The 10,432-nt window shown below is 47.4% G+C and overlaps 1 protein-coding gene across 2 annotated transcripts; it reads right to left on the bottom strand.

Moving 5' to 3' along the window:
• Positions 1–344: 344 nt before the first annotated feature.
• On the bottom strand, positions 345–9,916 carry PDP2 (pyruvate dehydrogenase phosphatase catalytic subunit 2). 2 transcript variants are annotated; one of them, XM_004057776.5, is made up of 2 exons: positions 9,745–9,916; positions 345–6,136 (listed from the first exon to the last, which is right to left on the bottom strand). In XM_004057776.5, exon 2 carries the CDS (start codon positions 6,079–6,081, stop codon positions 4,492–4,494), a length of 1,590 nt encoding a protein of 529 aa, XP_004057824.1. In that variant the 5' UTR covers positions 6,082–6,136; positions 9,745–9,916; the 3' UTR covers positions 345–4,491. The 2 variants fall into 2 exon arrangements, with proteins under 2 accessions (XP_004057824.1, XP_063556342.1); XM_063700272.1 differs by having other exon boundaries at positions 345–6,088; positions 9,745–9,903.
• Between the last annotated feature and the right edge of the window lie 516 nt (positions 9,917–10,432).

The following is a 10,432-nucleotide window of genomic DNA, read 5'->3' as shown; positions in this document are numbered from 1 at the left end:
AGCCTTAATGTTAACAAATAACATCTCAGAAAGTTGAATCTAAGTAACCTGATCTATCATGCTAATTTGAGTTTGTTTTTTGTTTTTGTTTTTTTGAGATGGAGTTTCGCTCATGTTGCCCAGGCTGGAGTGCAATGGCACAATCTCAGCTCACTGCAACCTCTGCCTTCTGGGTTCAAGGAATTCTCCTGCCTCAGCCTCACAAGTAGCTGGGATTACAGGCATGTGCCACTATTCCAGGCTAATTTTTGTATTTTTAGTAGAGATGGAGTTTTACCATGTTGGTCAGGCTGGTCTCAAACTCCTGACCTCAGGTGATCCACCCACTTTGGCCTCCGAAAGTGCTGGGATCACAGGCATGAGCCACCGTGCACAGCCGACTTTTTTTTTTTTTTAATTCAAACTTTTTTTTTAGACACAGTCTCACTCTGTCACTCAGTCTGGAGTGCAATGGCACGATCACAGCTCACTCTGGCCTAGACCTCCTGGGCTCAAGAGATCCTCTCATTTCAGCCTTCCAAGCAGCTGAGACTACAGGCATGTGCCACACCTGGCTATTTTTTTTTTTTTTTTTTTTGTAGAGGCAAGATCTATATTGCCCAGGCTGGTCTCATACTGTACTCAAGTGAGTCTTCTGTCTTGGAATCCCAAAGTGCTGGGATTACAGGTGTGGGCCACTGTGCCTAGCCACGAATTTGAATTTAGAATACTATCTTATCTATCCATTTTGACCAAGTCCCAGAATCAACAGAGATGCAGTTATATATTTTTTAAAAATCTGGTGAGGCGTGGTGGCTCATGCCTGTAATGCTAGCCCTTTGGGAAGCTGAGGTGGGAGGATCACTTGAACTCAGGAGTTCGCAGCCTGGCCAACATGGCGAAACTCTGTCTCTACTAAAAATACAAAAAATTAGCGGTGTGTGGTGGTGCATGCCTGTAATCCCAGCTACTCGGTGGCAGAGGCACGAGAGTCACTTCAATCTGGGAGGCAGACGTTGCAGTGAGCTGAGATTGTGTCACTGCACTTCAGCCTGGGCGACTGAATGAGACTGTCTCAAAAAAAAGAAAGAAAATAAATCTAAATTATGCCAATATTATCAAAGTTTCTTACCTAAAATCATATACAATTTTAAGTACAAAAGCATACTTTCTTCAAAAGTTACATCCAAAATATTAAATGTTCAATCTCATTTTTCAGTTCATTTTAAGTCTCAATACTGAAATCTCTGTATAAAAGGAATAATAAATGCTTTGAAAGACCTGACAATTACCACTAAACTCCTCTCAAATCCCAGTGTCCTGGGGCAGTAGCCCATGTGCTTCAAGAAGTCCAGTGACAGCAGGATAGTAGTCAGGGAGACAGGAGTTTAATCAGGAGGTGCTCCCCAGAATGTTCATGGAAAGAACTGATGATTCACAGTGGAAAAAAAGCAAATGATAAATAAGCCTTTCTTTTTTCTCAATATTACTAACTAGAAAGCAGGAAAATCTATTAGGCAGAGAAAAACCAGATATGCCTGGAGATACAGGTAAGGAGTCTGTGTTCTCTCAGCTGTCTCACAAGTTAATGAATCAGATACATTTATGACCCATGCTAGGCTCCAAAGTAAGATTCAGGTACTCTGTATGCCAGTAAAGGCTTCAAGGATACTCCAGGGTTTAGCTAGTATAAAGAATAAAGGACAAAGAAAGTGCCAGACAACCAGCCTGAGCAACATACCAAGATCATGTTTTCACCAAAAAAAGTTTTTTAATTATCTGGGCCTGATGGTTCATGCCTGTAGACCCAGCTACTTGGCAGGCTAAAAGGGGAGGGAACATTGGAGTCCAGGAGTTTGACAGTGAGTTATAATGATGCCACTGCACTCCAGCATGGGCGACAAAGCAAGACCTTGTTTCAAAAAACAACAAAAAGTAAACGTCAGATAGAATCCTCAATTTTAGCAACAAACCCTCATGCTAGCAGAATGGAAGTGATTTACATTTTATTTTTGATTCAAGATCTAGGAGATAGGCTGGGTGCGGTGGCTCATGCCTATCATCCCAGCACTTTGGGAGGCTGAGGTGGGCAGATTGCTTGAGTCTAGGAGTTCGAGACCAGCCTGGGCAACATGGCAAAACCCTGTCTCTACAAAAAATTAAAAAAATTAGCCAGGCATGGTGGTGCACAGTCCCAGCTACTCGGGAGGCTAAGGCAGGAGGATCGTTTGAGCCTGGGCTGCAGAGGTTGCAGTGAGCCAAGATCATGCCATTGCACTCCAGCCTGGCTACAGGGAGACCCTGTCAAGAAGGAAAGAAAGAAAGAAAGAGAGAGAGAGGAAGGAAGGAAGGAAGGAAGGAAGGAAGGAAGGAAGGAAGGAAGGAAGGAAGGAAGGACTAAGAGATAAGATGGATTTTTTTTTTTTTTTTTTTTGAGACAGAGTTTCACTCTTGTTGCCCAGGCTGGAGTGCAATGGTGCGATCTTGGCTCACCGCAACCTCCGCCTCCCGGGTTCAAGTGATTTTCCTGCCTCAGCCTCCCGAGTAGCTGGGATTACAGGCATGCACCACCACACCTGGCTAATTTTGTATTTTTAGTAGAGACGGAGTTTCTCCATGTTGGTCAGGCTGGTCTCGAATTCCCGACCTCAGGTGATCCATCCGCCTCGGCCTCCCACAGTGCTGGGATTACAAGCGTGAACTACCGCACCCAGCCAAGAAGGAATATTAATGGTTTCAGAATAAAAGGATCAAGGCTTAAATATTCAAAAGATAATTTCTTAGAGGAAAACACATGACTAAACAGTTGCACTGAAAAATGTACAGAGAAACACCCCCAAATTAGAAGTATCCCAACATTTGACTGAATGTCAGCTGGGACATAGACAAAAAACAGGAAACCAAACCTAGCTATTTGTTTTTCTTTTCAGTAGGTGGCATAAAGTGGTAAGATGAGAAAAGGGATCAACAAGTGTAGTTCAACTTAACTGAAGAATTCTGCCTGATGTAGTAGAGGCAAATAAAATTGTTGGTTTTGTGGGATTATATTTATTTCCATTTAGGGACACATTTCCTGTTGTTTAAATGCCACAGCAACTCATGAGATGAAATTCATCTCCAAAACGGATCCACATAACTGAATTTCCAAGTAAATACAAAGAGTCTACAGCCCACAGAAACCATTACAAATTACACTTTTATTTTTGCCCCAACTCCTATACTAAATATGGTCTAATTCCTGAGGACTAGCAATGGTGGTTTATCCCACAGTCTTGGGGCAAGCGTCCCATCTGATAAGTCTCACTCCTCCCTCCTGCCCACCACCTCTCAGGAAAGGATTCAGAGAAACTTGGTTAGAAACTGTTGTCCTTAAGCCTTTTTGTTTTCACCTCTCCAGATAGAGGTTGAATCTTAAGTCCACAATCCGCTAAATTAACCTGTCCTGTCTAAACGTCTATCACCACAACTACCACATGCAATCACATTTTCTCCTTTCCTGCAGCCATAGGAAGCAGGAACATGTGAAAGATTCTTTCAGACACTATTTTGCAGTTGGCAGGTGCAGGGTGAATGAGGGGTTCAGCATAGCAGAGGTAGAAGGATTGTGTGGAATTGACAGAAGAATGTTTGAGAGGTATAATCAGAAAGCTTAAATGCTGTGAATCAACCCCCAAAGGCTCAGCCCAGGAGGAAATTTTACTAATGCAGGAAAGGTCAGGAGTTAAGGCATAGACTAGTTACCTCCTAGCATGGCTCAAAGTTTCTGGAATGGGACTCAGTAGAAGGGACAAAAAGCTGCACCAGTAAGTTCAGCTGGTCCAGAGGCATAGATCCTATCAGCTGAAAACCAAAACAAGTCATTCCAAGCATGCTTACAGTAGGCGTGTTTGCAAGTTTAAGGATTCAGTTTTAAAATAAATGAAAACAGAACTAGAATGCAGTATTACAAAATTTCTCACAAGCATAATCACAAAAAAAAAAGTTAGGATATTGCATAGAAAAGTGTCCTGTAGTATGCTTTGTAAACCTAGACCTTAGTAATTTAAATAAAAGACAAACAAATAAAATATCTCTTCATAGTCTCCAAGTCCATGATTGTGAATTCAGGAAAATTATCAAATTTGCAGATTTTTGTGGCAAGACCTACGAAGCTCCTGAATTTCTTTATTCTCAGAATCATGATTAAATTTACCCTTTGAAGGCTCAGGCTGACACAGTTTAACAACATCTTTATCAAATGACTGGGGCTACATGAGCCCAAGCCAATTCTATAGACTTTATGTTCTGTCCTCTCTGCATATAAGACTTAATCAGAACATACAGGGACATGAAATCACTGCTATTTCACTGTTTTTTAAAGCTAGGCTGTTTGTTTTTTTCCTCCTGTTAGTCTATTTAGTAAATTAAATCTGCCTGCGCTTTTAATAGTAAGGTTTGGATAGCTAGTTTAGGAGTAAGTGAAACATTTTAGAAGAGCATTTATGTTAACCTTGACAATAGGATGGGAGATTCTTAACCCCCCTTGTAATATGCACCGATCGATTCTGAGTTAAAATACACCACAGTGACAGTGATATCATCCCTGTACATCCTCGCCAAGTCCTCTGGCAATGTCAGCATCGCCGCCAGCCGCTCTGCCTCCATCTCCCCATACTCATTGTTCCCGATGGCATGTCTGATCAGCCGCGTGGCTGCATTTTGGTCAGCCTCCTGGAGCCCGCTGGCTTTCCTCTGCAGCAGCAGGCTCTGCATGAGCCCCAAGTTGGTGGGTCTCTGGGCCAGGTCTGTCTTATGCCAATCTGCCTCAGCCAGGTGCCCCACCACCAGCCTTACCACGTCCTCATTGCTCAGCATGTCCCACAGGCCATCTGAGGCCAGCACAAGGAACTTATCCTGGGGCCTCAGCCTGTGGTATGTGACCTCAGGTTCAGCTGTCAGGTAGGGTGGAGTGTAGTAGTGTGGGGGTGTGAACTGGTAAATGTTGAGGGCCTCGGTATTGAAGCCCCTCTCCAGAATGCTGCGCTGCAACTCTTTACTCCACTTCAGCTGAACATCCCCAAAGGCCCTGCAGGGGATGAGGACGCCCAGCAGCCTGTCCTCCATGATGATCGTCCTGTCCTCTGACTCAGGGTGCTCCCTCTTTAGCCGGGACAGCTCGGCCTGGTTCCAGGCATTGTGGTCACGTGTAAGGGGCAGACAAGACCACATGCCATTGTCCTCCTGGACACCAAGGATGGCTCGGCAGTCACCAGCATTTGCCACGTGCAAGTGAATTCCATCAACATGGGCCATGCAAGCTGTTGCCCCAGAGAAAGCAACCTGGAGTGACAGGTTCCTTGTCACCTCATCTTCCAGGTGGGCCTGGATTTCCAGCGAGATGTCAGAATCCAGTCTCTGGAAGGAGTACATTAATGCTTCTTCAATGCTTAGTCCCATTTCCATGTGCAAGTCAAGCAGTTCCTGCCAATAGACACGGAGGTGGTCAAGATGCACAGATGTGACATCCTTGTAGATACTGTCCCCTGGGTGCTTGAGCCAATGCAGGATGGGCAGCAAGGGTTTCATGCTTTCCATAGCTCCCTCCATGTGCTCCAGGGTCTGGTGGGACATCAGGGACACTGCCACATAGTAGAAGAGCCTCTCGCTCACTGCTTGGGCACATGCATGACCACCATGTCCATCGAAGATGCCAAACATCAGTCCATTGGTTTGCAGGCAGGAGGCTACACCTCGCCGGTCCTCCACTGGGGAATTGGCAGCCAGCTGGTTGCTCTCAAACCGCAACACTGAATTTGGGACTCTGCTTTCAAGGTCAAGAATCTTGTGGGTTGACTCGCCAGCTCGAAGCACTTCATTTATCTGCTCAGGGCTGAGTTGCAAGTGAAAATCGTCTTCCTCTGTTGATGTGTGTCTGTAGGCTTTGCACAGAGTAAAGCCACCACATGGGGAACTGTTTAGGGTGGGTGGCACCCGGGCAAAGAGCCTCCATTTTAATTTATTCCTATTTGAGACATACCTGGAGTATAAGCGTCTGCCCCCTTGCAATGTGGCAATGCTGTTCCTTGTAGAATTTAAGATCCAGTAGGACACAGTACTTGACATTCTGAAACTATACCAGCAAATGTGTTCCTTCAGCAAAAAAAGGATATTTTTAAACCTAAAAATTAAAAAGTTGAAGTTTCAAATTTAATTTCTTTTTTTTTTTTTTTTTTTTTTTTTTTTTTTTGAGACGGAGTCTCGCTCTGCCGCCCAGGCTGGAGTGCAGTGGTGCGATCTCTGCTCACTGCAAGCTCCGCCTCCCGGGTTCATGCCATTCTCCTACCTCAGACTCTGGAGTAGCTGGGACTACAGGCGCCCGCCACCACACCTGGCCAATTTTTTGTATTTTTAGTAGAGACAGGGTTTCACCATGTTAGCCAGGATGGTCTCGATCTCCTGACCTTGTGATCCACCTGCCTCGGCCTCCCAAAGTGCTGGGATTACAGGCGTGAGCCAAAGCACCCGGCCACAAATTTAATTTCTTAAAAATACTGACTTCTGAAAACATTTGCTAATATCCTGAACAAAAATGACTCAGAATAAACTATTTAAAATACACTAAACTCACTCTCACCAGCAGACTATAAGTGTTCATTTAAATATCTGCTTCGGGGGCCAGGCCTGGTGGCTCATGCCTGTAATCCTAGCACTTTGGGAGGCCAAGGTGGGTGGATAGCTTGAGCCCAGGAGTTCGAGACTAGCCTGGGCAACATGGTGAAACCCTGTCTCTCCAAAAAAATAAAAAAAAAAAAATTGCCAGGCATGGTGGTGTGTATCTATAGTCACAGCTACTTGGGAGGCTGAGGTAGGAGAATCATCTGAGCCTGGTAAGTTGAGGCTGCAGAAAGCAGTGATTGTGCCACTGCAGTCTAGCCTGGGCCTCACTAGAGAAGGAGTGAGACCATGTCTCAAAGAAAACAAAAACAGGCCTGACGCGGTGGCTCACGCCTGTAATCCCAGCACTTTGGGAGGCCGAGGTGGGCGGATCACGAGGTCAGGAGATCGAGACCATCCTGGCTAACATGGTGAAACCCCATCTCTACTAAAAATACAAAAATTTAGCTGGGCGCGGTGACGGACGCCTGTAGTCCCAGCTACTCAGGAGGCTGAGGCAGGAGAATGGCGTGAACCCAGGAGGCAGAGTTTGCAGTGAGCCAAGATTGCACCACTGCACTCCAGCCTGGGCGAGAGTGAAACTCCGTCTCAAAAATAAATAAATAAATAAATAAATAATCTGCTTCGTGCATAGTGGCTCATACCTGTAACCACTCCAAAGGCTGAGGCGGGAGGATCACTTGAGCCTAGGAGTTCCAAGACCAGCCTGGGCAACATAAGGAGACCTGGTTTCTACAAAATTTTTTTTTACAAATTAGTTGGGCATGGTGGCACACACCTATAGCCCCATTCACTTGTAAGGCTGAGGTGAGAGGATGGCTTAAGCCCTGGAGGTCAAGACTGCAATGAGCTGTGCTCCTGCCACTGCACTCCAGCCTGGGCGACAGAGCAAGACCCTGTCTCAAAAACTAAATTTTATATCCATGTATATTTCCCCACTAGTCTATACACTCCACGACTCAAGCAACTATGGCTGCCTTACTCACCAACAGCTTTCCAGTGCCTGGCCCTGTACCCGGCACACACTAAGTCCTCAAATACTGGCTAAATATGACATTTTCAGAGGCCCAATAGCACACTAGCTGTGATACTATCTCGTGTAGCATCAGACACACTGCTGATGAGGTAACACTCCAGTTATCTATTGGTGGAATGGGAATATTAGTCTTAGAAGGTTTTGTGAGAATTTAATAAAATATGACCCTTCTGCTAAAAAAAAAAAAAAGTAGTTATTATTTTCATCATTAGGTATATACCCCTCTAGTCATTCTGTTTGTTTGTTTGTTTGTTTGTTTTTGTTTTGTTTGTTTTTTTGAGATGGAGCCTGGCTCTGTCCCCAGGCTAGAGTGCAATGGTAAGATCGTGGCTCACTGCAGCCTTGCCCTTCTGGCCTCAAGGGATCCTCCTGCCTCAGCCTCCTATGTAGCTGGGACTACAGGCATGTGCCGCCAGGCCCAGCTAATAGACAGGGTCTCCCTGTGTTTTCCAGGCTGGTCTCAAACTCCTAGGCTCAAGCGATCTTCTGCCCTTGGCCTCCCAAAGTGCTGAGATTACAGGTGGGAGCTACTGCGCCCAGTCATTCTGAACGTATTTTTGTAGAGTTGTAACCACAACTTTGAATCTGGCTTTCCTGATAAGAGTATTTTTTCACATCTGATGGCTACATTTTGACATAAATAATCACAACTTACTTAACTATTCTTTACTGCTGGAAATTTAGAGGTTGTTTCTACTACTTGCTATTTATTAATATAAAATACCAAACTGGACTGGGCACAGTGGCTCATGCCTATAATCTCAGCATTTTGGGAGGCCAAGGCGAGAGGACCACTTGAGGCTAGGGAGTTTAAGACCACCCTGGGTGATACAGCAAGTGCCTCATCTCTACAAAAATTTTTAGATTAGCTGGGCATGGTGGTATGTGCCTGTAGTCCCAGCTACTCAAGAGGCTGAGGTGGGAGGATCGCTTGAGCCCAAGAGTTCAAGACTGCAGTGAGCTATGATCACACCACTGCACTCCAGCCTGTGCGACAGAGCCAGATCTGTCTCTTTAAAAACAACAACAACAACAAAACCCCACCAAACTGTACTGCTTTATGCAGTAACCTTTTCTCTACTTAGGTTTTATCCTAGTTATTTCCCAAACAAGGAGTCAGTAGGTCCAAGGGTGTAGACTCATTGCCAAACTGATTTCCAAAAGCTTCACGTCTGCCTCCGCAAGCGGGTGACGAGTTTCCTAGTCCCTTCACTAGCCTCTGGTGGTACTTTTCCTTGGAATATAATAAATTAAATTAAATTAAATTAAATTAAATTAAATTAAATTAAATTAAAAAAACAACAGAACAAAACCTTGACCCATTATAATGAGCTTTTCTCCGGTTTCATGTATGAATCCTGCCCTCGGGATCTCGAGATCATTTGTCGGGACCTCAAGAGTTCCCAGGACTGAGGACCGTCCCCTCACTCCCCCACCCCGCAGGGGGGGGTGCCAGCCCACTCCGCAGAAGTCGGTGCGGGGGCGGTCTGTCCGGGAGCAGAGGGCGCCTGACGCTCCGGCCCTGCAGTCAAGGCAGGCAGCGGTGCAGGGTGATCCACCGCAGCCAGGACGCAAACCATTTTGCATCCTTAAAGAAAACAGACAGATCCCAAGTTCAAATCTCTGACTTCAGCCTCATCGCTAAGTGCATGGACTCCGGAGCCCACCAAAACCGATCTCCCTAGAACCCCGGCACGGCCGTACCCCAGCTGGGTGCCCCCGGGCGACCCGCTTGGTGCCTCTGAGCCCCGGCTTGCCAGCCTGTAAAACAGGGGCGTGCAGTCGGGACACAGAGCTCCAAGGGGTGCTCGATAGGCCAGAGCAGCTAGTGGGGTGCCCCGGTAGGCAGCCAAGGGTCCTAGGCGAGCCCGCAGGCCCACGTGGCGCGCGCACGTGAGTGGGGTGACCGTGGTCGTAGGTCCAGCTGGTCCCTCTCCGCCGCGGACCCGCCCCCTCACCTCAGCTCTCCCTCCGCCCAGTCACCTGAGCCGGTGCCGCAGGCCGGGAGGGTCAGGCGCCGGCGAGGCCTGGCGGGGAAAGAGGTGTCCACATCCCCCGCTCGTTACCTTCCTTACCTCGGACCCTCGCCCGCTTCTCACCAGCTGGCGAGGCCACAGCCGCCCGCTCCGTCCGGTCAGTTCCGCGCCTGCGCACAGTGCCACAACTGCGGCCACCAGGTCCTCACCTCACCCAGGCAGTCCCTAGTCAGGACCCAGCTCCAGAAGGAAGCGCCCTCCCGCCAGCCCTGGTTGGCTCAATTGCGGAGGCGGGCCCTTGATGGACAGAGGTATTGCCCAATGGCTAAAGAGGATGAGAGGCGGGCAGAAAAGCGGGACCCGGGAGGGGCCAACACCGCCCCTTACCCCCAGCCTGGGTGCTGAAAGTGTTCGAGCGCGGGGCTACAGGACCAGGCAGTCACGTGCCTGAGATCGCCAGCTACGTGGCCGCTACACTGTGCATACCCCGAACCCAGCGGCCTCCCCAATTCCTCACCGTTGTTAGAACACCTCACTGCTTCCTCTCCACTTCGGTGTCGACCACTCCAGAACCCTCTCTTGAGCGCCACACCCTGGTGTCCAGCCACCTGGACACCTGCCTCTGGAGGCCCCCAGGCGCCTCAAACATAACTTCCCCCAAACTCAGCTTTCTGCCAAACTTGCTTTTTCTCTTCTCTCCTAACCCAGTAATGGCCCTACCATCTGCCCAGAGACCCAAGCCAAAACCCTGGGAGGCATCTTGACTCCTTCCTCTCCCTCACCCTCT

The sequence above is a fragment of the Gorilla gorilla genome, chromosome 18 (genome assembly GCF_029281585.2).
Source record: "Gorilla gorilla gorilla isolate KB3781 chromosome 18, NHGRI_mGorGor1-v2.1_pri, whole genome shotgun sequence".
NCBI classification, from domain to species: domain Eukaryota; kingdom Metazoa; phylum Chordata; class Mammalia; order Primates; family Hominidae; genus Gorilla; species Gorilla gorilla.
Note: the sequence above shows the minus strand (reverse complement) of the source record. Positions and strands in the feature narration are given on the sequence as shown.

Bases quoted from the DNA above. Each gene is read 5' to 3' on its own strand.
- PDP2 (XM_004057776.5), bottom strand. From the start codon at position 6,081: ATGTCAAGTACTGTGTCCTACTGGATCTTAAATTCTACAAGGAACAGC.